Source organism: Hemitrygon akajei, chromosome 13, assembly GCF_048418815.1.
Source record: "Hemitrygon akajei chromosome 13, sHemAka1.3, whole genome shotgun sequence".
Taxonomy (NCBI): Eukaryota; Metazoa; Chordata; class Chondrichthyes; order Myliobatiformes; family Dasyatidae; genus Hemitrygon; species Hemitrygon akajei.
The window spans coordinates 96,077,438-96,103,008 of record NC_133136.1 but is presented as its reverse complement, the minus strand read 5'-3'; the positions used below and the strand labels follow the sequence as shown (position 1 = coordinate 96,103,008).

The 25,571-nt window shown below is 49.3% G+C and overlaps 1 protein-coding gene across 21 annotated transcripts in view; it reads left to right on the top strand.

The window, feature by feature from the left end:
* The window catches only part of LOC140738067 (calcium/calmodulin-dependent protein kinase type II delta chain), a 548,084-nt gene that overhangs the window by 426,273 nt on the left and 96,240 nt on the right, over positions 1-25,571 (top strand). For all 21 annotated transcript variants that reach the window (XM_073065146.1, XM_073065137.1, XM_073065143.1 and 18 more), the window contains exon 12: positions 20,758-20,800. In XM_073065146.1, coding sequence (XP_072921247.1) covers positions 20,758-20,800 — 43 coding nt within the window. The remainder of the gene's footprint in view (positions 1-20,757; positions 20,801-25,571) is intronic.

The following is a 25,571-nucleotide window of genomic DNA, read 5'->3' as shown; positions in this document are numbered from 1 at the left end:
AGTGGTTTCTGGAGTCAGTATGGGAGTGGTCTCTGGAGTCAGTCTGGGAGTGGTCTGTGGAGTCAGTCTGTGAGTGGTCTCTGGAATCAGTCTGGGAGTGGTCTCTGGAATCAGTCTGGGAGTGGTCTGTGAAGTCAGTCTGGGATTGGTCTCTGGAATCAGTCTAGGAGTAGTCTCAGGAATCTGTCTTGGAGTGTTCTCTGGAGTCACTCGGGGTGGTCTCTGGAGTCAGTCTGGGAGAGGTCTCTGGTCTCAGTCGGGTAGTGGTCTCTGGAATCAGTCTGGGAGTTGTTTCTGGAGTCAGTATGGGGGTGGTCTCTGGAATCAGTCTGGGAGTGGTGTTCGGATTCAGTCTGGGAATGGTTTCTGGAATCAGTCTGGGAGTGGTTTCTGGGGTCAGTCTGGGAGAGGTTTCTGGGGTCAGTCTGGGAGTGGTGACTGCGGTCAGTCTGCGAGTGGTGTCTGGCATCAGTCTAGGAGCGGTCTCTGGTTTCAGTCTGCGAGTTTTCTCTGGAGTCAGTCTGGGACTGGTCTCTAGTGTCAGTCTGGGACTGGACTCTGGAGTAGGTCTGGGAGCGGTCTCTGGAATCACTCTGGGAGTGGTCTCTGGAATCAGTCTGGGGTTGGTCTACGGAATCAGTCTAGGAGTGGTCTCTGGAATCAGTCTGGGAATGGTCTCTGGAATCAGTTTGGAACTAGTCTCTGGAATCAGTTTAGAAGCGGTCTCTGGGGTCAGACTGGGAGTTGTTTCTGGAATCAGTCGGGTAGTGGTCTCTGGAATCAGTCTGGGAGTTGTTTCTGGAGTCAGTATATGAGTGGTCTCTGGAATCAGTCTGGGACTCATCTCTGGAATTAGTCTGGGACTGATTTCTGGAGTCAGTATGGGAGTGGTCACTGGAGTCAGTCTGGGAGTGGTCTCTGGAATCTATTTGGGAGTCGTCTGTGGAATCAGTCTGGGAGCTGTTTCTGGAGTCAGTCTGGGACTGCACTGTGGCGTCAGTCTGCGACTGGATCTGGCGTCAGTCTGGGACTGGACTCTGGAGTCAGTCTGGGAGTGGTGTCTGGGGTCAGTCTGGGAGTGGTGTCTGGGGTCAGTCTAGGAGTGGTCTCAGGTTTCAGTCTGGGAGTGGTCTCTGGAGTCAGTCTGGGAGTCATCTCTGGAATCAGTCTGGGAGTGTTCTCTTTAATCACTCTTGAGTGGTCACTGGAGTCAGTCTGGGTGTGGTTTCTGGAGTCAGTCTGCGAGTGGTTCCTGGAGTCAGTTTGGGACTAGTCTCTGGAATCAGTCTGGGAGTGGTCTCTGGAATCAGTCTAGGGCTCATCTCTGGAATCCATCTGGGACTGATCTCTGGAGTCAGTATGGGAGTGGTCTGTAGAGTCAGTCTGTGAGTTCTTTCTGGAGTCAGTCTGGGACTGGTCTCGAGTCCGTCTGGGTCTGGTCTCTGGAGTCAGTCTGGGACTGGACTCAGGAGTCAGTCTGCGAGTGCTTTCTGCAGTCACTCTGGGAGTGATATCTAGAGTCAGTCTGGGAGTGGTTGCTGGAGTCAGTTTGGGACTAGTCTCTGGAATCAGTCTGGGTGTGGTCTCTGGAATCAGTCTGGGAGTCGTTTCTGCAGTCAGTCTGGGAGTGGTTCCTCGAGTCAGTTTGGGACTAGTCTCTGGAATAAGTCTGGGAGTGGTTTCTGGAAGCAGTCTGGGACTCATCTCTGGAATCAGTTTGGGACTGATTTCTGGAGTCAGTATGGGTGTGGTCTGTGGAGTCTGTTTGGGAGTGGTCTCTAGAATCAGTCTGGGAGTTGTTTCTGGAATCAGTCTGGGAGTGGTCTCTGGAATCAGTCTGGGAGTGGTCTCTGGAATCAGTCTGGGAGTGGTTTCTGGTGTCAGTCCGGGAGTGGTCTCTGGAATCAGTCTGGGAGTGGTCTCTGGAATCAGTCTGGGAGTGGTCTCTGGGGTCAGTCTGGGAGTGGTCTCTGGAATCAGTCTGGGAGTTGTTTCTGGAGTCAGTCTGCGAGTGGTTTCTAGAGTCAGTCTGGGAGTGGTGTCTAGAGTCAGTCTGGGAGTGGTTCCTGGAGTCAGTTTGGGACTAGTCTCTGGAATCAGTCTGGGAGTGGTCTCTGGAATCAGTCTAGGACTCATCTCTGGAATCAATCTGGGACTGATTTCTGGAGTCAGTATGGGAGTGGTCTGTAGAGTCACTCTGGGAGTGGTCTCTGGAGTCAGTCTGGGACTGGTCTCTGGAGTCCTTCTGGGACTGGTGTCTGGAGTCAGTCTGCGAGTGCTTTCTGCAGTCACTCTGGGAGTGATATCTAGAGTCAGTCTGGGAGTGGTTCCTGGAGTCAGTTTGGGACTAGTCTCTGGAATCAGTCTGGGCGTGGTTTCTGCAGTCGGTCTGGGAGTGGTTCCTGAAGTAAGTTTGGGAATAGTCTCTGGAATCAGTCTGGGAGTGGTTTCTGGAAGCAGTCTGGGACTCATCTCTGGAATCAGTCTAGAACTGATTTCTGGAGTAAGTATGGGAGTGGTTTCTGGAGTCAGTATGGGAGTGGTCTCTGGAGTCAGTCTGGGAGTGGTCTGTGGAGTCAGTCTGGGAGTGGTCTGTGGAGTCAGTCTGTGAGTGGTCTCTGGAATCAGTCTGGGAGTGGTCTCTGGAATCAGTCTGGGGTTGGTCTACGGAATCAGTCTAGGAGTGGTCTCTGGAATCAGTCTGGGAATGGTCTCTGGAATCAGTTTATGAGTAGTCTCTGGAATCAGTCTGGGACATCTCTGGAGAGTCTAGGACTGATTTCTGGAGTAAGTATGGGAGTGGTCTCTGGAGTCAGTCTGGGAGTGGTCTCTGGAGTCAGTCTGGGAGTGGTCTCTGGAGTCAGTCTGGGAGTGGTCTCTGGAGTCAGTCTGGGAGTGGTCTCTGGAATCAGTCTGGGACTCGTCTCTGGAATCAGTCTGGGACTCATCTCTGGAATCAGTCTAGAACTGCTTTCTGGAGTAAGTATGGGAGTGGTTTCTGGAGTCAGTATGGGAGTGGTCTCTGGAGTCAGTCTGGGAGTGGTCTGTGGAGTCAGTCTGTGAGTGGTCTCTGGAATCAGTCTGGGAGTAGTCTCTGGAATCAGTCTGGGACATCTCTGGAATCAGTCTAGGACTGATTTCTGGAGTAAGTATGGGAGTGGTTTCTGGAGTCAGTATGGGAGTGGTCACTGGAGTCAGTCTGGGAGTGGTCTCTGGAGTCAGTCAGTCTGAGAGTGCTTTCTGCAGTCACTCTGGGAGTGATATCTAGAGTCAGTCTGGGAGTGGTTCCTGGAGTCAGTTTCGGACTAGTCTCTGGAATCAGTCTGGGAGTGGTCTCTGGAATCAGTCTGGGTGTGGTTTCTGCAGTTAGTCTGGGAGTGGTTCCTGGAGTCAGTTTGGAACTAGTCTCTGGAATCAGTCTGGGATAGGTTTCTGGAAGCAGTCTGGGACTCATCTGTGGAATCAGTCTAGGACTGATTTCTGGAGTAAGTATGGGAGTGGTTTCTGGAGTCAGTATGGGAGTGGTCTCTGGAGTCAGTCTGGGAGTGGTCTGTGGAGTCAGTCTGTGAGTGGTCTCTGGAATCAGTCTGGGAGTGGTCTCTGGAATCAGTCTGGGAGTGGTCTGTGAAGTCAGTCTGGGATTGGTCTCTGGAATCAGTCTAGGAGTAGTCTCAGGAATCTGTCTTGGAGTGTTCTCTGGAGTCACTCGGGGTGGTCTCTGGAGTCAGTCTGGGAGAGGTCTCTGGTCTCAGTCGGGTAGTGGTCTCTGGAATCAGTCTGGGAGTTGTTTCTGGAGTCAGTATGGGGGTGGTCTCTGGAATCAGTCTGGGAGTGGTGTTCGGATTCAGTCTGGGAATGGTTTCTGGAATCAGTCTGGGAGTGGTTTCTGGGGTCAGTCTGGGAGAGGTTTCTGGGGTCAGTCTGGGAGTGGTGACTGCGGTCAGTCTGCGAGTGGTGTCTGGCATCAGTCTAGGAGCGGTCTCTGGTTTCAGTCTGCGAGTTTTCTCTGGAGTCAGTCTGGGACTGGTCTCTAGTGTCAGTCTGGGACTGGACTCTGGAGTAGGTCTGGGAGCGGTCTCTGGAATCACTCTGGGAGTGGTCTCTGGAATCAGTCTGGGGTTGGTCTACGGAATCAGTCTAGGAGTGGTCTCTGGAATCAGTCTGGGAATGGTCTCTGGAATCAGTTTGGAACTAGTCTCTGGAATCAGTTTAGAAGCGGTCTCTGGGGTCAGACTGGGAGTTGTTTCTGGAATCAGTCGGGTAGTGGTCTCTGGAATCAGTCTGGGAGTTGTTTCTGGAGTCAGTATATGAGTGGTCTCTGGAATCAGTCTGGGACTCATCTCTGGAATTAGTCTGGGACTGATTTCTGGAGTCAGTATGGGAGTGGTCACTGGAGTCAGTCTGGGAGTGGTCTCTGGAATCTATTTGGGAGTCGTCTGTGGAATCAGTCTGGGAGCTGTTTCTGGAGTCAGTCTGGGACTGCACTGTGGCGTCAGTCTGCGACTGGATCTGGCGTCAGTCTGGGACTGGACTCTGGAGTCAGTCTGGGAGTGGTGTCTGGGGTCAGTCTGGGAGTGGTGTCTGGGGTCAGTCTAGGAGTGGTCTCAGGTTTCAGTCTGGGAGTGGTCTCTGGAGTCAGTCTGGGAGTCATCTCTGGAATCAGTCTGGGAGTGTTCTCTTTAATCACTCTTGAGTGGTCACTGGAGTCAGTCTGGGTGTGGTTTCTGGAGTCAGTCTGCGAGTGGTTCCTGGAGTCAGTTTGGGACTAGTCTCTGGAATCAGTCTGGGAGTGGTCTCTGGAATCAGTCTAGGGCTCATCTCTGGAATCCATCTGGGACTGATCTCTGGAGTCAGTATGGGAGTGGTCTGTAGAGTCAGTCTGTGAGTTCTTTCTGGAGTCAGTCTGGGACTGGTCTCGAGTCCGTCTGGGTCTGGTCTCTGGAGTCAGTCTGGGACTGGACTCAGGAGTCAGTCTGCGAGTGCTTTCTGCAGTCACTCTGGGAGTGATATCTAGAGTCAGTCTGGGAGTGGTTGCTGGAGTCAGTTTGGGACTAGTCTCTGGAATCAGTCTGGGTGTGGTCTCTGGAATCAGTCTGGGAGTCGTTTCTGCAGTCAGTCTGGGAGTGGTTCCTCGAGTCAGTTTGGGACTAGTCTCTGGAATAAGTCTGGGAGTGGTTTCTGGAAGCAGTCTGGGACTCATCTCTGGAATCAGTTTGGGACTGATTTCTGGAGTCAGTATGGGTGTGGTCTGTGGAGTCTGTTTGGGAGTGGTCTCTAGAATCAGTCTGGGAGTTGTTTCTGGAATCAGTCTGGGAGTGGTCTCTGGAATCAGTCTGGGAGTGGTCTCTGGAATCAGTCTGGGAGTGGTTTCTGGTGTCAGTCCGGGAGTGGTCTCTGGAATCAGTCTGGGAGTGGTCTCTGGAATCAGTCTGGGAGTGGTCTCTGGGGTCAGTCTGGGAGTGGTCTCTGGAATCAGTCTGGGAGTTGTTTCTGGAGTCAGTCTGCGAGTGGTTTCTAGAGTCAGTCTGGGAGTGGTGTCTAGAGTCAGTCTGGGAGTGGTTCCTGGAGTCAGTTTGGGACTAGTCTCTGGAATCAGTCTGGGAGTGGTCTCTGGAATCAGTCTAGGACTCATCTCTGGAATCAATCTGGGACTGATTTCTGGAGTCAGTATGGGAGTGGTCTGTAGAGTCACTCTGGGAGTGGTCTCTGGAGTCAGTCTGGGACTGGTCTCTGGAGTCCTTCTGGGACTGGTGTCTGGAGTCAGTCTGCGAGTGCTTTCTGCAGTCACTCTGGGAGTGATATCTAGAGTCAGTCTGGGAGTGGTTCCTGGAGTCAGTTTGGGACTAGTCTCTGGAATCAGTCTGGGCGTGGTTTCTGCAGTCGGTCTGGGAGTGGTTCCTGAAGTAAGTTTGGGAATAGTCTCTGGAATCAGTCTGGGAGTGGTTTCTGGAAGCAGTCTGGGACTCATCTCTGGAATCAGTCTAGAACTGATTTCTGGAGTAAGTATGGGAGTGGTTTCTGGAGTCAGTATGGGAGTGGTCTCTGGAGTCAGTCTGGGAGTGGTCTGTGGAGTCAGTCTGGGAGTGGTCTGTGGAGTCAGTCTGTGAGTGGTCTCTGGAATCAGTCTGGGAGTGGTCTCTGGAATCAGTCTGGGGTTGGTCTACGGAATCAGTCTAGGAGTGGTCTCTGGAATCAGTCTGGGAATGGTCTCTGGAATCAGTTTATGAGTAGTCTCTGGAATCAGTCTGGGACATCTCTGGAGAGTCTAGGACTGATTTCTGGAGTAAGTATGGGAGTGGTCTCTGGAGTCAGTCTGGGAGTGGTCTCTGGAGTCAGTCTGGGAGTGGTCTCTGGAGTCAGTCTGGGAGTGGTCTCTGGAGTCAGTCTGGGAGTGGTCTCTGGAATCAGTCTGGGACTCGTCTCTGGAATCAGTCTGGGACTCATCTCTGGAATCAGTCTAGAACTGCTTTCTGGAGTAAGTATGGGAGTGGTTTCTGGAGTCAGTATGGGAGTGGTCTCTGGAGTCAGTCTGGGAGTGGTCTGTGGAGTCAGTCTGTGAGTGGTCTCTGGAATCAGTCTGGGAGTAGTCTCTGGAATCAGTCTGGGACATCTCTGGAATCAGTCTAGGACTGATTTCTGGAGTAAGTATGGGAGTGGTTTCTGGAGTCAGTATGGGAGTGGTCACTGGAGTCAGTCTGGGAGTGGTCTCTGGAGTCAGTCAGTCTGAGAGTGCTTTCTGCAGTCACTCTGGGAGTGATATCTAGAGTCAGTCTGGGAGTGGTTCCTGGAGTCAGTTTCGGACTAGTCTCTGGAATCAGTCTGGGAGTGGTCTCTGGAATCAGTCTGGGTGTGGTTTCTGCAGTTAGTCTGGGAGTGGTTCCTGGAGTCAGTTTGGAACTAGTCTCTGGAATCAGTCTGGGATAGGTTTCTGGAAGCAGTCTGGGACTCATCTGTGGAATCAGTCTAGGACTGATTTCTGGAGTAAGTATGGGAGTGGTTTCTGGAGTCAGTATGGGAGTGGTCTCTGGAGTCAGTCTGGGAGTGGTCTGTGGAGTCAGTCTGTGAGTGGTCTCTGGAATCAGTCTGGGAGTGGTCTCTGGAATCAGTCTGGGAGTGGTCTCTGAAATCAGTCTGGGAATGGTCTCTGGAATCAGTTTGGGAGTAGTCTCTGGAGTCAGTTTAGAAGCGGTCTCTGGGGTCCGTCTGGGAGTGGTTTCTGGGGTCACTCTTGGAGTGGTGTCTGGGGTCAGTCCAGGAGCGGTCTCTGGTTTCACTCTGGGAGTGGTCTGTGAAGTCAGTCTGGGATTGGTCTCTGGAATCAGTCTAGGAGTAGTCTCAGGAATCTGTCTTGGAGTGTTCTCTGGAGTCACTATGGGGGTGGTCTCTGGAGTCAGTCGGGTAGTGGTCTTTGGAATCAGTCTGGGAGTTGTTTCTGGAGTCAGTATGGGAGTGGTCACTGGAGTCAATCTGGGAGTGGTCTCTGGAATCTATTTGGGAGTCGTCTCTGGAATCCGTCTGGGAGCTGTTTCTGGAGTCAGTCTGGGACTGGACTCTGGCGTCAGTCTGCGACTGGATCTGGCGTCAGTCTGGGACTGGACTCTGGAGTCAGTCTGGGAGTGGTCTCTGAAATCAGTCTGGGAGTTGTTTCTGGAGTCAGTCTGGGACTGGTCTCTGGAGTCATTCTGGGAGTGGTGTTCGGATTCAGTCTGGGAATGGTATCTGGAATCAGTCTGGGAGTGGTTTCTGGGGTCAGTCTGGGAGAGGTTTCTGGGGTCAGTCTGGGAGTGGTGACTGCGGTCAGTCTGCGAGTGGTGTCTGGCATCAGTCTAGGAGCGGTCTCTGGTTTCACTCTGGGAGTGGTCTGTGAAGTCAGTCTGGGATTGGTCTCTGGAATCAGTCTAGGAGTAGTCTCAGGAATCTGTCTTGGAGTGTTCTCTGGAGTCACTCGGGGTGGTCTCTGGAGTCAGTCTGGGAGAGGTCTCTGGTCTCAGTCGGGTAGTGGTCTCTGGAATCAGTCTGGGAGTTGTTTCTGGAGTCAGTATGGGGGTGGTCTCTGGAATCAGTCTGGGAGTGGTGTTCGGATTCAGTCTGGGAATGGTTTCTGGAATCAGTCTGGGAGTGGTTTCTGGGGTCAGTCTGGGAGAGGTTTCTGGGGTCAGTCTGGGAGTGGTGACTGCGGTCAGTCTGCGAGTGGTGTCTGGCATCAGTCTAGGAGCGGTCTCTGGTTTCAGTCTGCGAGTTTTCTCTGGAGTCAGTCTGGGACTGGTCTCTAGTGTCAGTCTGGGACTGGACTCTGGAGTAGGTCTGGGAGCGGTCTCTGGAATCACTCTGGGAGTGGTCTCTGGAGTCAGGCTGGGACTGGTCTCTGGAGTCATTCTGGGAGTGGTGTTCGGATTCAGTCTGGGAATGGTATCTGGAATCAGTCTGGGAGTGGTTTCTGGGGTCAGTCTGGGAGAGGTTTCTGGGGTCAGTCTGGGAGTGGTGACTGCGGTCAGTCTGCGAGTGGTGTCTGACATCAGTCTAGGAGCGGTCTCTGGTTTCACTCTGGGAGTGGTCTGTGAAGTCAGTCTGGGATTGGTCTCTGGAATCAGTCTAGGAGTAGTCTCAGGAATCTGTCTTGGAGTGTTCTCTGGAGTCACTCGGGGTGGTCTCTGGAGTCAGTCTGGGAGAGGTCTCTGGTCTCAGTCGGGTAGTGGTCTCTGGAATCAGTCTGGGAGTGGTTTCTGGGGTCAGTCTGGGAGAGGTTTCTGGGGTCAGTCTGGGAGTGGTGACTGCGGTCAGTCTGCGAGTGGTGTCTGGCATCAGTCTAGGAGCGGTCTCTGGTTTCAGTCTGCGAGTTTTCTCTGGAGTCAGTCTGGGACTGGTCTCTAGTGTCAGTCTGGGACTGGACTCTGGAGTAGGTCTGGGAGCGGTCTCTGGAATCACTCTGGGAGTGGTCTCTGGAATCAGTCTGGGGTTGGTCTACGGAATCAGTCTAGGAGTGGTCTCTGGAATCAGTCTGGGAATGGTCTGTGGAATCAGTTTGGAACTAGTCTCTGGAATCAGTTTAGAAGCGGTCTCTGGGGTCAGACTGGGAGTTGTTTCTGGAATCAGTCGGGTAGTGGTCTCTGGAATCAGTCTGGGAGTTGTTTCTGGAGTCAGTATATGAGTGGTCTCTGGAATCAGTCTGGGACTCATCTCTGGAATTAGTCTGGGACTGATTTCTGGAGTCAGTATGGGAGTGGTCACTGGAGTCAGTCTGGGAGCTGTTTCTGGAGTCAGTCTGGGACTGCACTGTGGCGTCAGTCTGCGACTGGATCTGGCGTCAGTCTGGGACTGGACTCTGGAGTCAGTCTGGGAGTGGTGTCTGGGGTCAGTCTGGGAGTGGTGTCTGGGGTCAGTCTAGGAGTGGTCTCAGGTTTCAGTCTGGGAGTGGTCTCTGGAGTCAGTCTGGGAGTCGTCTCTGGAATCAGTCTGGGAGTGTTCTCTTTAATCACTCTTGAGTGGTCACTGGAGTCATTCTGGGAGTGGTGTTCGGATTCAGTCTGGGAATGGTATCTGGAATCAGTCTGGGAGTGGTTTCTGCGGTCAGTCTGCGAGTGGTGTCTGGCATCAGTCTAGGAGCGGTCTCTGGTTTCACTCTGGGAGTGGTCTGTGAAGTCAGTCTGGGATTGGTCTCTGGAATCAGTCTAGGAGTAGTCTCAGGAATCTGTCTTGGAGTGTTCTCTGGAGTCACTCGGGGTGGTCTCTGGAGTCAGTCTGGGAGAGGTCTCTGGTCTCAGTCGGGTAGTGGTCTCTGGAATCAGTCTGGGAGTTGTTTCTGGAGTCAGTATGGGGGTGGTCTCTGGAATCAGTCTGGGAGTGGTGTTCGGATTCAGTCTGGGAATGGTTTCTGGAATCAGTCTGGGAGTGGTTTCTGGGGTCAGTCTGGGAGAGGTTTCTGGGGTCAGTCTGGGAGTGGTGACTGCGGTCAGTCTGCGAGTGGTGTCTGGCATCAGTCTAGGAGCGGTCTCTGGTTTCAGTCTGCGAGTTTTCTCTGGAGTCAGTCTGGGACTGGTCTCTAGTGTCAGTCTGGGACTGGACTCTGGAGTAGGTCTGGGAGCGGTCTCTGGAATCACTCTGGGAGTGGTCTCTGGAATCAGTCTGGGGTTGGTCTACGGAATCAGTCTAGGAGTGGTCTCTGGAATCAGTCTGGGAATGGTCTCTGGAATCAGTTTGGAACTAGTCTCTGGAATCAGTTTAGAAGCGGTCTCTGGGGTCAGACTGGGAGTTGTTTCTGGAATCAGTCGGGTAGTGGTCTCTGGAATCAGTCTGGGAGTTGTTTCTGGAGTCAGTATATGAGTGGTCTCTGGAATCAGTCTGGGACTCATCTCTGGAATTAGTCTGGGACTGATTTCTGGAGTCAGTATGGGAGTGGTCACTGGAGTCAGTCTGGGAGTGGTCTCTGGAATCTATTTGGGAGTCGTCTGTGGAATCAGTCTGGGAGCTGTTTCTGGAGTCAGTCTGGGACTGCACTGTGGCGTCAGTCTGCGACTGGATCTGGCGTCAGTCTGGGACTGGACTCTGGAGTCAGTCTGGGAGTGGTGTCTGGGGTCAGTCTGGGAGTGGTGTCTGGGGTCAGTCTAGGAGTGGTCTCAGGTTTCAGTCTGGGAGTGGTCTCTGGAGTCAGTCTGGGAGTCATCTCTGGAATCAGTCTGGGAGTGTTCTCTTTAATCACTCTTGAGTGGTCACTGGAGTCAGTCTGGGTGTGGTTTCTGGAGTCAGTCTGCGAGTGGTTCCTGGAGTCAGTTTGGGACTAGTCTCTGGAATCAGTCTGGGAGTGGTCTCTGGAATCAGTCTAGGGCTCATCTCTGGAATCCATCTGGGACTGATCTCTGGAGTCAGTATGGGAGTGGTCTGTAGAGTCAGTCTGTGAGTTCTTTCTGGAGTCAGTCTGGGACTGGTCTCGAGTCCGTCTGGGTCTGGTCTCTGGAGTCAGTCTGGGACTGGACTCAGGAGTCAGTCTGCGAGTGCTTTCTGCAGTCACTCTGGGAGTGATATCTAGAGTCAGTCTGGGAGTGGTTGCTGGAGTCAGTTTGGGACTAGTCTCTGGAATCAGTCTGGGTGTGGTCTCTGGAATCAGTCTGGGAGTCGTTTCTGCAGTCAGTCTGGGAGTGGTTCCTCGAGTCAGTTTGGGACTAGTCTCTGGAATAAGTCTGGGAGTGGTTTCTGGAAGCAGTCTGGGACTCATCTCTGGAATCAGTTTGGGACTGATTTCTGGAGTCAGTATGGGTGTGGTCTGTGGAGTCTGTTTGGGAGTGGTCTCTAGAATCAGTCTGGGAGTTGTTTCTGGAATCAGTCTGGGAGTGGTCTCTGGAATCAGTCTGGGAGTGGTCTCTGGAATCAGTCTGGGAGTGGTTTCTGGTGTCAGTCCGGGAGTGGTCTCTGGAATCAGTCTGGGAGTGGTCTCTGGAATCAGTCTGGGAGTGGTCTCTGGGGTCAGTCTGGGAGTGGTCTCTGGAATCAGTCTGGGAGTTGTTTCTGGAGTCAGTCTGCGAGTGGTTTCTAGAGTCAGTCTGGGAGTGGTGTCTAGAGTCAGTCTGGGAGTGGTTCCTGGAGTCAGTTTGGGACTAGTCTCTGGAATCAGTCTGGGAGTGGTCTCTGGAATCAGTCTAGGACTCATCTCTGGAATCAATCTGGGACTGATTTCTGGAGTCAGTATGGGAGTGGTCTGTAGAGTCACTCTGGGAGTGGTCTCTGGAGTCAGTCTGGGACTGGTCTCTGGAGTCCTTCTGGGACTGGTGTCTGGAGTCAGTCTGCGAGTGCTTTCTGCAGTCACTCTGGGAGTGATATCTAGAGTCAGTCTGGGAGTGGTTCCTGGAGTCAGTTTGGGACTAGTCTCTGGAATCAGTCTGGGCGTGGTTTCTGCAGTCGGTCTGGGAGTGGTTCCTGAAGTAAGTTTGGGAATAGTCTCTGGAATCAGTCTGGGAGTGGTTTCTGGAAGCAGTCTGGGACTCATCTCTGGAATCAGTCTAGAACTGATTTCTGGAGTAAGTATGGGAGTGGTTTCTGGAGTCAGTATGGGAGTGGTCTCTGGAGTCAGTCTGGGAGTGGTCTGTGGAGTCAGTCTGGGAGTGGTCTGTGGAGTCAGTCTGTGAGTGGTCTCTGGAATCAGTCTGGGAGTGGTCTCTGGAATCAGTCTGGGGTTGGTCTACGGAATCAGTCTAGGAGTGGTCTCTGGAATCAGTCTGGGAATGGTCTCTGGAATCAGTTTATGAGTAGTCTCTGGAATCAGTCTGGGACATCTCTGGAGAGTCTAGGACTGATTTCTGGAGTAAGTATGGGAGTGGTCTCTGGAGTCAGTCTGGGAGTGGTCTCTGGAGTCAGTCTGGGAGTGGTCTCTGGAGTCAGTCTGGGAGTGGTCTCTGGAGTCAGTCTGGGAGTGGTCTCTGGAATCAGTCTGGGACTCGTCTCTGGAATCAGTCTGGGACTCATCTCTGGAATCAGTCTAGAACTGCTTTCTGGAGTAAGTATGGGAGTGGTTTCTGGAGTCAGTATGGGAGTGGTCTCTGGAGTCAGTCTGGGAGTGGTCTGTGGAGTCAGTCTGTGAGTGGTCTCTGGAATCAGTCTGGGAGTAGTCTCTGGAATCAGTCTGGGACATCTCTGGAATCAGTCTAGGACTGATTTCTGGAGTAAGTATGGGAGTGGTTTCTGGAGTCAGTATGGGAGTGGTCACTGGAGTCAGTCTGGGAGTGGTCTCTGGAGTCAGTCAGTCTGAGAGTGCTTTCTGCAGTCACTCTGGGAGTGATATCTAGAGTCAGTCTGGGAGTGGTTCCTGGAGTCAGTTTCGGACTAGTCTCTGGAATCAGTCTGGGAGTGGTCTCTGGAATCAGTCTGGGTGTGGTTTCTGCAGTTAGTCTGGGAGTGGTTCCTGGAGTCAGTTTGGAACTAGTCTCTGGAATCAGTCTGGGATAGGTTTCTGGAAGCAGTCTGGGACTCATCTGTGGAATCAGTCTAGGACTGATTTCTGGAGTAAGTATGGGAGTGGTTTCTGGAGTCAGTATGGGAGTGGTCTCTGGAGTCAGTCTGGGAGTGGTCTGTGGAGTCAGTCTGTGAGTGGTCTCTGGAATCAGTCTGGGAGTGGTCTCTGGAATCAGTCTGGGAGTGGTCTCTGAAATCAGTCTGGGAATGGTCTCTGGAATCAGTTTGGGAGTAGTCTCTGGAGTCAGTTTAGAAGCGGTCTCTGGGGTCCGTCTGGGAGTGGTTTCTGGGGTCACTCTTGGAGTGGTGTCTGGGGTCAGTCCAGGAGCGGTCTCTGGTTTCACTCTGGGAGTGGTCTGTGAAGTCAGTCTGGGATTGGTCTCTGGAATCAGTCTAGGAGTAGTCTCAGGAATCTGTCTTGGAGTGTTCTCTGGAGTCACTATGGGGGTGGTCTCTGGAGTCAGTCGGGTAGTGGTCTTTGGAATCAGTCTGGGAGTTGTTTCTGGAGTCAGTATGGGAGTGGTCACTGGAGTCAATCTGGGAGTGGTCTCTGGAATCTATTTGGGAGTCGTCTCTGGAATCCGTCTGGGAGCTGTTTCTGGAGTCAGTCTGGGACTGGACTCTGGCGTCAGTCTGCGACTGGATCTGGCGTCAGTCTGGGACTGGACTCTGGAGTCAGTCTGGGAGTGGTCTCTGAAATCAGTCTGGGAGTTGTTTCTGGAGTCAGTCTGGGACTGGTCTCTGGAGTCATTCTGGGAGTGGTGTTCGGATTCAGTCTGGGAATGGTATCTGGAATCAGTCTGGGAGTGGTTTCTGGGGTCAGTCTGGGAGAGGTTTCTGGGGTCAGTCTGGGAGTGGTGACTGCGGTCAGTCTGCGAGTGGTGTCTGGCATCAGTCTAGGAGCGGTCTCTGGTTTCACTCTGGGAGTGGTCTGTGAAGTCAGTCTGGGATTGGTCTCTGGAATCAGTCTAGGAGTAGTCTCAGGAATCTGTCTTGGAGTGTTCTCTGGAGTCACTCGGGGTGGTCTCTGGAGTCAGTCTGGGAGAGGTCTCTGGTCTCAGTCGGGTAGTGGTCTCTGGAATCAGTCTGGGAGTTGTTTCTGGAGTCAGTATGGGGGTGGTCTCTGGAATCAGTCTGGGAGTGGTGTTCGGATTCAGTCTGGGAATGGTTTCTGGAATCAGTCTGGGAGTGGTTTCTGGGGTCAGTCTGGGAGAGGTTTCTGGGGTCAGTCTGGGAGTGGTGACTGCGGTCAGTCTGCGAGTGGTGTCTGGCATCAGTCTAGGAGCGGTCTCTGGTTTCAGTCTGCGAGTTTTCTCTGGAGTCAGTCTGGGACTGGTCTCTAGTGTCAGTCTGGGACTGGACTCTGGAGTAGGTCTGGGAGCGGTCTCTGGAATCACTCTGGGAGTGGTCTCTGGAGTCAGGCTGGGACTGGTCTCTGGAGTCATTCTGGGAGTGGTGTTCGGATTCAGTCTGGGAATGGTATCTGGAATCAGTCTGGGAGTGGTTTCTGGGGTCAGTCTGGGAGAGGTTTCTGGGGTCAGTCTGGGAGTGGTGACTGCGGTCAGTCTGCGAGTGGTGTCTGACATCAGTCTAGGAGCGGTCTCTGGTTTCACTCTGGGAGTGGTCTGTGAAGTCAGTCTGGGATTGGTCTCTGGAATCAGTCTAGGAGTAGTCTCAGGAATCTGTCTTGGAGTGTTCTCTGGAGTCACTCGGGGTGGTCTCTGGAGTCAGTCTGGGAGAGGTCTCTGGTCTCAGTCGGGTAGTGGTCTCTGGAATCAGTCTGGGAGTGGTTTCTGGGGTCAGTCTGGGAGAGGTTTCTGGGGTCAGTCTGGGAGTGGTGACTGCGGTCAGTCTGCGAGTGGTGTCTGGCATCAGTCTAGGAGCGGTCTCTGGTTTCAGTCTGCGAGTTTTCTCTGGAGTCAGTCTGGGACTGGTCTCTAGTGTCAGTCTGGGACTGGACTCTGGAGTAGGTCTGGGAGCGGTCTCTGGAATCACTCTGGGAGTGGTCTCTGGAATCAGTCTGGGGTTGGTCTACGGAATCAGTCTAGGAGTGGTCTCTGGAATCAGTCTGGGAATGGTCTGTGGAATCAGTTTGGAACTAGTCTCTGGAATCAGTTTAGAAGCGGTCTCTGGGGTCAGACTGGGAGTTGTTTCTGGAATCAGTCGGGTAGTGGTCTCTGGAATCAGTCTGGGAGTTGTTTCTGGAGTCAGTATATGAGTGGTCTCTGGAATCAGTCTGGGACTCATCTCTGGAATTAGTCTGGGACTGATTTCTGGAGTCAGTATGGGAGTGGTCACTGGAGTCAGTCTGGGAGCTGTTTCTGGAGTCAGTCTGGGACTGCACTGTGGCGTCAGTCTGCGACTGGATCTGGCGTCAGTCTGGGACTGGACTCTGGAGTCAGTCTGGGAGTGGTGTCTGGGGTCAGTCTGGGAGTGGTGTCTGGGGTCAGTCTAGGAGTGGTCTCAGGTTTCAGTCTGGGAGTGGTCTCTGGAGTCAGTCTGGGAGTCGTCTCTGGAATCAGTCTGGGAGTGTTCTCTTTAATCACTCTTGAGTGGTCACTGGAGTCAGTCTGGGTGTGGTTTCTGGAGTCAGTCTGCGAGTGGTTCCTGGAGTCAGTTTGGGACTAGTCTCTGGAATCAGTCTGGGAGTGGTCTCTGGAATCAGTCTAGGGCTCATCTCTGGAATCCATCTGGGACTGATCTCTGGAGTCAGTATGGGAGTGGTCTGTAGAGTCAGTCTGTGAGTTCTTTCTGGAGTCAGTCTGGGACTGGTCTCGAGTCCGTCTGGGTCTGGTCTCTGGAGTCAGTCTGGGACTGGACTCAGGAGTCAGTCTGCGAGTGCTTTCTGCAGTCACTCTGGGAGTGGTCTCTGGAGTCAGTCTGGGAGTGGTCTGTGGAGTCAGTCTGTGAGTGGTCTCTGGAATCAGTCTGGGAGTGGTCTCTGGAATCAGTCTGGGAATGGTCTCTGGAATCAGTCTGGGAGTAGTCTCTGGAATCAGTTTAGAAGCGGTCTCTGGGGTCAGTCTGGGAGTGGTTTCTGGGGTCAGTCTGGGAGTGGTCTGTGAAGTCAGTCTGGGATTGGTCTCTGGAATCAGTCTAGGAGTAGTCTCAGGAATCTGTGTTGGAGTGTTCTCTGGAGTCACTCTGGGGGTGGTCTCTGGAGTCAGTCTGGGAGTGGTCTCTGGTCTCAGTCGGGTAGTGTTCTTTGGAATCAGTCTGGGAGTTGTTTCTGGAGTCAGTATGGGGGTGGTCTCTGGATCAGTCTGGGAGTGGTGTCTGGGGTCAGTCTGGGAGTGGTTCCTGGAGTCAGTTTGGGACTAGTTTCTGGTATCAGTCTGGGAATGGTCTCTGGAATCTGTCTGGGAGTGGTTTCTGGGGTCAGTCTGGGAGTGGTTTCTGGGGTCAGTCTGGGAGTGGTTTCTGGGGTCAGTCTGCGAGTGGTGTCTGGGGTCAGTCTAGGAGCGGTCTCTGGTTTCAGTCTGGCTGTGGTCTCTGGAGTCAGTCTGGGAGTAGTCTCTGGAATCAGTCTGAGAGTGTTCTCTTTAATCACTCTGAGAGTGGTCACTGGAGTCAGTCTGGGAATGTTTTCTGGAGTCAGTTCTGGGAGTGGTTTCTGGAGTCAGTCTGGGACTGGTCTCTGGAGTCAGTCTGGGCGTTGTCTCTAGAATCAGTCTGGGAGTTGTTTCTGGAGTCAGTCTGGGACTGGTCTCTGGAGTCATTCTGGGAGTGGTGTTTGGATTCTGTCTGGGAATGGTTTCTGGAATCAGTTTGGGTGTTGTCTCTGGAATCAGTCTGGGAGTAGTGTCTGGTGTCAGTCTGGGAGTGGTCTCTGGAGTCTGTCTGGGAGTGGTTTCTAGAATCAGTCTGGGAGTTGTTTCTGGAGTCAGTCTGGGACTGGTCTCTGGAATCATTTTGGGAGTAGTCTCTGGAGTCAGTCTGGGAGTAGTGTCTGGGGTCAGTCTGGGAGTGGTCTCTGGAATCAGTTTGGGTGTGGTCTCTGGAATCAGTCTGGGAGTGGTTTCTGGGGCCAGTGCGAGTGGTGTCTAGGGTCAGTCTAGGAGCGGTCTCTGGAATCAGTCTAGTAGTGGTCTCTGGAATCAGTATGGGAGTGGTCTCTGGAGTCAGTCTGGGATGGTCTTTGGAGTCAGTGTGGGAGTGGTCTCTGGAATCAGTTTGGGTGTGGTCTCTGGATTCAGTCTGGGAGTTGTGTCTGGAGTCAGTCTGGGAGTGGTTTCTGAAGTCTGTCTGGGAGTGGTTTCTAGAATCAGTCTGGGAGTTGTTTCTGGAGTCAGTCTGGGACTGGTCTATGGAATCATTTTGGGAGTAGTCTCTGGAATCAGTCTAGTCGTGGTCTCTGGAATCAGTCTGGGAGTGGTCTCTGGAGTCTGGGAATGGTCATTGGAGTCAGTGTGGGAGTGGTCTCTGGAATCAGTCTGGGAGCGGTCTCTGGAATCAGTCTAGGAGCGGTCTCTGGAGTCAGTCTGGGAGTGGTTTCTGGAGTCTGTCTGGGAGTGGTTTCTAGAATCAGTCTGGGAGTTGTTTCTGGAGTCAGTCTGGGACTGGTCTCTGGAATCATTTTGGGAGTAGTCTCTGGAATCAGTCTAGTAGTGGTCTCTGGAATCAGTCTGGTAGTGGTCTCTGGAGTCCTGGAATGGTCATTGGAGTCAGTGTGGGAGTGGTCTCTGGAATCAGTCTGGGAGCGGTCTCTGGCATCAGTCTAGGAGCTGTCTCTGGAATCAGTCTGGGAGTGGTCTCTGGAATCAGTCTGGGAGTGGTCTCTGGAGTCTGGGAATGGTCATTGGAGTCAGTGTGGGAGTGGTCTCTGGAATCAGTCTGGGAGCGGTCTCTGGAATCAGTCTAGGAGCGGTCTCTGGAGTCAGTCTGGGAGTGGTTTCTGGAGTCTGGGAATGGTCATTGGAGTCAGTGTGGGAGTGGTCTCTGGAATCAGTCTGGGAGCGGTCTCTGGCATCAGTCTAGGAGCGGTCTCTGGAATCAGTCTGGGAGTGGTCTCTGGAATCAGTCTGGATGTGGTCTCTGGAATCAGTCTGAAAGTCGTCTCTGGAATCAGTCTGGGAGTGGTTTCTGGAATCAGACTGGGAGTGGTTTCTGTAGTCAGTCTGGGAGTGGTCTCTGAAATCAGTATGGGAGTTGTTTCTGGAATCAGTCTGGGACGGGTCTCTGGAATCAGACTGGGAGTGGTCTCTGGAGTCAGTCTGGGAGTGGTCTCTGGAGTCAGTCGGGGTGTGGTTTCTGGAGTCAGTCTGGGTGTGGTCACTGGAGTCAATCTGGGACGGGTTTCTGGAATCAGACTGGGAGTGGTCTCTGGAGTCAGTCTGGGAGTGGTGTCTGGATTCTGTCTGGGAATGGTTTCTGGAATCAGTTTGGGACTAGTCTCTGGAATCAGTCTGGGAGTGGTTTCTGGGGTCAGTCTGGGAGTGGTCTCTGGAGTCAGTCTGGGAGTAATCTCTGCAGGTCATCTTTGTGGAGCCTCTGGAGGTGGTCTGGGAGTAGTCTCTGGAGGTAGTGTTTCTGAAGGGAGGTCCTAGATCCAAATGGTGTCTGGCTGCCAGTTGGCTCTTTGCATGGCCTCTTCTTGCCGTACCTTTTCCAAACAACTTGCTTTTTCAGTTCTCTTCCATTTATTTTGCCCGTATTTGTCCTGACCGTGTGGGCTGAACAATATTTGAACACTATTGACTCGGGACCTCATTGGCTTGTTTTAAGCTCTCAGTTTCTTCTCTTTTGGAGAGTTAGTCTCATGTTGTTGTTCATTAATGGCCACCAGTAACCTTAAAGCTCCTCTCTTACTTGCTTTCTTATCTGGGAAGCCTGTTTCCTTGAGAATGCTAACTAGCTGGTGACCGAATTTCATTCCAAGAGGTTGCAATTTATCCTCGATGCCAGTAGCAGATTGGCTAAGTTCCTTAAACCCGAGGTGTTATCTGTTCATCTCAGTATCCAGTACTCTTCGAAACTTGGATCACTCTTCTTATTATTCACTGTTTCTACACATCTTCAAACATGCCTGATCCTGCCAACTAGGCCAAATGCTTTGTTCCATTCATGATCTGGTATTGAAAGAAATGAGAATGCACAGTAACTTTAAAGCACTCATCAATTTATTCAGTACACAAGGGAACATATGTAACACTTACAAAGAAAGTCCCATGGGCCCTGAGTATACTGCAGAGTCCTTCGTCCCCTCTTCTGTACCAAACACAGCTCGCGACACAGTTCAGTGATGAAACTCATCCATAAATGTGGACTGGTTGTTTCTTACAGCAATGATACTTCTTTGGGGAAGTGAATCATCAGCCCTTGCACAAACAAATTCACCTTCTCCACAAGCCCTTGCAGAGGTCGACTGCATGGATTTTAACAGGGAGTAGGTCATTGTAGGTGGGGAGTAGTGGTCTTACTCTGGCTGGAGATCTGTGACTAGTGATGTTCTTTAGGGATCTCTACTGGAACCTCTGCTATTTGTGATATTCAGATGACATGGATGAAAATATGGATTGATAGGTTGATTGAAGATTACCAAAGGATTCATTACACCATCAGATATAGGAGCAGAATTAGGCCATTTTCCCTACAATTCAGAGGATTATAACCATTATAACCATCAGTTACCCTTATGGGCAACAAGAAGGCAGATGGAGTTTAATACAGACAAGTATTAAGTGTTGCAATTTAGACAATCATATGTAAAGAGGAAGTACGTAGTTCATAGCAAAACCCTTATGAACAGAGGAATCTTGGTGTCCAGTTTATAGCTCACTGAAAGTGGCTGCATAAATTCATAGGATGGCACTGAATGTGTATGACATACTTGCTATTATTAGTTATGTTGCAACTTTATAATTCTCTAGTTAGGCCTTATCTGATGTATCACTTTCACTTCTGAATGCCCCCTTACAAGAAGGCAGTGGAAGCTTTAGAGAGGGTGCAGAAGAGTTTACCAGGACTGCTGAATTAAAGGGCATGTGCTCTAAGGAGAGATTGGACAAACTTGAGTTGTTATCTCTGGAGCGGTGGAGGCTGAGGGGAGACCTGATAAATAAAGTTATGAGAGGAAAAGATCAAGTAGACAGCTAGTATTTCCAATACTAGAGGGCATGCATTTAAGATAAGAGGGGGAAATTTCAATGGAGGTAATTTCTTTCACACAGACTGATGGATGCCTGGAATGCACAGCTGGGGTTTGTGGTGGAGACAAGTATAATAGAGGTATTTACGAGAAACTTATAGACACCTGAATATGCAGAGAATGGAGAGATATGGATAATGGGCAGATAGATTGAATTAATTTAATTTGCCATCACTAGTGTTATTAATTTGGCAGACATAGTGGGCTGAAGAGCCTATTTCTGTGCTGCTCCTATGTTATAATTTGTGAGACATGATCTCCCATGCTGACCATCTCTAAGCAATCCTAGTGCTTCTAAAGAATAATAGATCCAAACCCTTACAGTAAGAATCTTACTGATGTAAGATTCACTGGGTTGTAGTTCCCTGTGTTGTTCTTGCAACCCTTCTTAAATAAAGACACAGCATCCAATCCTTCAACAAGTACAAAACTTGGTGCTTCCTTTTTTTCGAGAATTAGCTTAATCCATTATCTGAAAATTGATTACGGTGTAACCTTGAATGCATTTTGAGCAAAATTAAACACATACAATGAAAGAAAATCTAAACAACATTTCACTGAAAAGCTTTGCCCCTTGAGTTATTCCAGAACATGTGATTCTTTGGTTTACTTGTATACATCTATTTAGTTGGGTGTTGTTCTTCATATTTTTCTTCCTTCAACTCTTCCAGGGTGCTATTCTCACCACAATGCTGGCCACACGAAACTTCTCAGGTACGTGTGAAACATGCTAATCTGGATTACACATCAGAATTATCCACTACAGAATTTTTAAATTATATATTGTAGCGATGTGCTACACACAGCACTGAAATAACGACACGCAGTCGGTAAGTCGTTTCGAGACTAGTTTATTCAAACTTCGCGGCGCTAGCAGTTAATCCCTAGTGCCCACCCTCTCTGGGCGGAAATGACGTCAGAGGTGCATTACCAAAGTCTCCCCCCGCACGCTGGCTATTTGTGAGCCAGTTCGCCTGTGCAGAAAGTGGGTCGCCACAATATTTTCATTTAATCAACATTATTAGTTGCAAGGAAATTTAGTATTTTGGGGGAATTCACATGATAGATCGTTTGGTAAGATTACAATATTGTGTATTTTTACATGTTTTTAAATCAATGTAAACACCATAATGTAGTAAGAAGTATTTTATAGTATTTACTAATGAATAGAGAATGCTCTTTTTCAGTTCTCTCTGTTATGTCAGGTTCTGGTTCACTTAAAAACTACAAATAGATTTGTTGCTTTCACTGTATTTTCAGTGTTTTATTACACTTGTTTTGTTCATTGTGTATTCAAATGCTTGTTTGGTTTTATTTTGATGACATAATAGTTCTCAGATGCCTTGTGATGGGATTGGTTCTTTATGTCTCTGAGAGGGGATAAATAGTCATTTCATTTTTCTAAAATGTTTAAAGTAAATGCAAGATCATATGAAGCAAGTAATTTATAAGTTTTGTTCACCTATCTATAAGTATTGAGAATATAAGGAAAATGACATATGAGAAATGGAAGTCAAAAGACCATGAAAATCAAATAATTACAGGTACAGTAAATCTGAAATCAAAACAGACTCTGAGGTGGCTGCAAGACCAGCAGAACATGGATCATTGAGAGCAAAGAGTGTCAGAAAATATGTGCCTGAGGAGCTGGTACAGGAGGGAGGGATATTGGGATCCATGCTGGGGGAGATGGGATCTGCACAAGAAGGATGGGTAACACCGAAGCTGGATCATGTCCAAAATCATTGCAGAGAGTTTGCTTATGTTACTGTAAACAGTTAATCCATTTTTGGTAGGAAGGTGATTGTGGGGCTGAACTCATTAGCATGGTGAAGAGATTAGTACAGGATTCCCCCGCTATCCGAAGGTAGAGCGTTCCTATGAAACCATCTGTAAGCTGAAATGTCGTAAAGGGAAGAAGCAATTACCATTAATTTATATGGGAAAATTTTTGAGCGTTCCCAGACCCAAAAAATAACCTACCAAATCAAACCAAATAACATATAAAACCTAAAATAACATGAACATATAGAAAAAGCAGGAATGATATAAATATACAGTCTATATAAAGTAGAAATATTGTATGTATGGTGTAGTTTCACTTATCAAAATCAGGAAGACAGCGAGCCAAAATTGATTTGGAGAAAAAAAACGGCACATACACACATGCGGACGTACACGCCTACGCACGTACACACATGCGCACACAACTGCCCGCACAAGGCTTCATGGTCATGGTAGTCTTTCTCGGGGTAAACACACATATAAAGTGGGCATCTTTTTTTCGTAAAAGCGAAAATCCTCTTTGGTTAGCGAAAACAGGTACTAATGTAGGTCTTTCGTAACAGCGAGCTGTCGTACTGCAAACATTGGAAAAACGGGGGCTGCCTGTATTTTCCTTCTTTTCTATAAGTAGTTTAATCCACTGCCTGCAAATTGACTACAGTGGGAGTAATGGAGTTTAAGTTAAGCATGTCCACTGGGCAGAGTGGACAGAGACAAGTAAGGGAGCTTGGCGATGTTGAAATATACTCAGCTGTAATGCAATGTGCATTAAATGAGTGTGAGCTGTGGATGAACATATGAACTTACAATATTACTACAAACGTAAAAAGTGTTTAAGTGAAATACAGGACTGGCAGGTTACTGAACCTGCCAGATTTAAGATGGTGTTGGTGAGAAATGTCTTGGAATATTAGGGCAGATAAATTGCCAGGGCTGGAAGAGATCCAACCCAGAATGCTAAGGGAAACAAGGAAGGAAATTTCTGCATTTTATTCGCCACAAGTAAGCTAACACAAGACAGGAGGATAACTAATATTATATATATAACTAATATTGCAACAAGGCTGTTATGAAACTGTAAGTCCATAAGCCATGCATCATAGGGGAATTACTGGAGAAAGCCCTAAAGCTCAGGTTTTATGTACATGTGAAAGGCAAAGACATTAGGAAGAGTCAGCATTGCTTTGTGATGGCAAAACACGTCACATTAGTTGGTGGTGTGTTCAGGGAAGAAGATTGTCTAAGGCTTCAGCAGACTGTAGATCCAAAGGAAAATTTGACAGAGCATTGGTATATAGAATCTAATCTCACTAGACCATGATTTCCTAAAACTATTAGTGCAGGTTGATAGGATAGTGAAGAAGGCATATGGCATACCAGCCTTGAGTGGTCATCTCATAGAATATAAATATTTGGCCCATACCTTCTAAACCTTTTCTGTTCCATGTTCCTGTCCAGGTACTGTATATTTTAAAAGTTGTTATTGTACCTGCCTCAACAACTTCCTCTGATAGCTCATTCCACCTAGATACCTCCATTTATATAAAGTTTCCCCTCAAATTCCAGATAAAGTTTTCTCATCTCACTTTATTTCTGTACACTCTAGTTCTTAATTTCCCAACACTAGGAAAAAGACTGAGTACATTCACTCTCTCCAGGCCCCTCATGATTTTGTCCATATCTATAAGATCACCTCTCAGTCTCCTACATTATAAGGAATAAAGAAAGCCCTACTCTGTCAAACCTCTCCCTATAACTCAGTTCATCAAGTCCTAGCAACATCCTTGTAAATTTCTTCAGCACTCTTTCCAGATTTATAACATCATTTCTATAGCTAAGTGAACACAACTAAAGACAGTACTCCAAGTGCAACTGCACCAGAGCCCTGTGCCACTGTATAATGAGCTCCAAGCTTAATACTCAGTGCTCTGATAATGAAAGCTAGCATGCCAAATATCATCTTCATCACCCTGTCTACCTGTGACAACACTTTCAGTGATCATCTACTTGTATTCCTGCTGTGATTAAGTTCTACAAGGAGAGAGTGTTATTCTCTGTGAAACTCACACAACTGTTCACTGTGAAAGGACTGTCTTATTGTCTTTTTAAACATGCAGTATCTTGCACATATGAATTAAGCTTTGGAGAAGTGTGAGGTGGTACTCTTTGGAAGGACAAACTCCAAGGCAGAGTACAAAGTAAATGGCAGGATACTTGGTAGTGTGGAGGAGTAGAGAGATCTGGGGGTACATGTCCACAGATCCCTGAAAGTTGCCTCACAGGTAGTTAAGAAAGCTTATGGAGTGTTAGCTTTCATAAGTCGAGGGATAGAGCTTAAGAGTCGCGAGGTAATGATGCAGCTCTATAAAACTCTATTTAGGCCACACTTGAAGTACTGTGTCCAGTTCTGGTCGCCTCAGTATAGGAAGGATGTGGAAGCATTGGAAAGGGTACAGAGGAGATTTACCAGGATGCTGCCTGGTTTAGAGAGTATGGATTATGATCAGAGATTAAGGGAGCTAGGGCTTTACTCTTTGGAGAGAAGGAGGATGAGAGGAGACATGATAGAGGTGTACAAGATATTAAGAGGAATAGACAGAGTGGACAGCCAGCGCCTCTTCCCCAGGGCACCACTTCTCAGTACAAGAGGACACGGCTTTAAGGTAAGGGGAGGGAAGTTCAAGGGGGATATTAGAGGAAGGTTTTTCACTCAGAGAGTGGTTGGTGCGTGGAATGCACTGCCTGAGTCAGTGGTGGAGGCAGATACACTAGTGAAGTTTAAGAGACTACTAGACAGGTATATGGAGGAAGTTAAGGTGGGGGGGTTATATGGGAGGCAGGGTGTGAGGGTCGGCACCACATTGTGGGCCAAAGGGCCTGTAATGCGCTGTACTGTTTTATGTTCTATGTTCATTTGCCATTCCTCGGCCCACTTAGCTGAACAAGAACCCCTTTAAATTTGGATAAACTTCTCTTGTCCCTTTCTATCCTTTTCCTTCTGTAGAAGCCATTGGGATTGTCCTTCAACTTGTCTGCCAGAGCAATCTCATGCATTCTTTTATTCCTCTTGATTTCCCTCTTATTCAGTTCCTTATTCTTAACCAGGGCCTCAACGTCCCTCAGAAGCTAAGATTCCCAAATCTTTTATCTTTGCCTTTTATTCTAACAGGAACATACAAACTCTGTAATCTTATTTCACTTTTGAAGGCCTTCCACTTACCAAGCATCCCTTTTCTCAGAAATCAACTTGTTCCAATCCACACCTGCCATTGGATCAGAGATCCTTTCTATGCCATCTGTTACGTTCTGTAATTTCAAAACATTAAACTAATTCAGAGGAAGACATGGGAGTCTGAAAATGCACATCTAACTTCGTGTTTACTTCAAGCAAGGCACGCACTTAACACACGGGAGTGCGGTGAAACATAGAAACGTAGAAAAACTACAGTACAATACAAGCCCTTGTGAGTGCCCCAGTTAATATGTGGAAAATTACAATCACCTACTATCACAACTTTATTTCCTTGCAGTTGTCTGCTATTTCTCTACAAATTTGCTCCTCTAAATCCCACTGACAATTTAGTTATTTATGATATACAATGGATTCTGGTTAATTGGGACACAGCAAGACCATTTTGGCCCAATTAAGTGGTTGCCCCAAGGAGGCAAAGTTTCATGGAAATAGTTAATGGTATAAAAA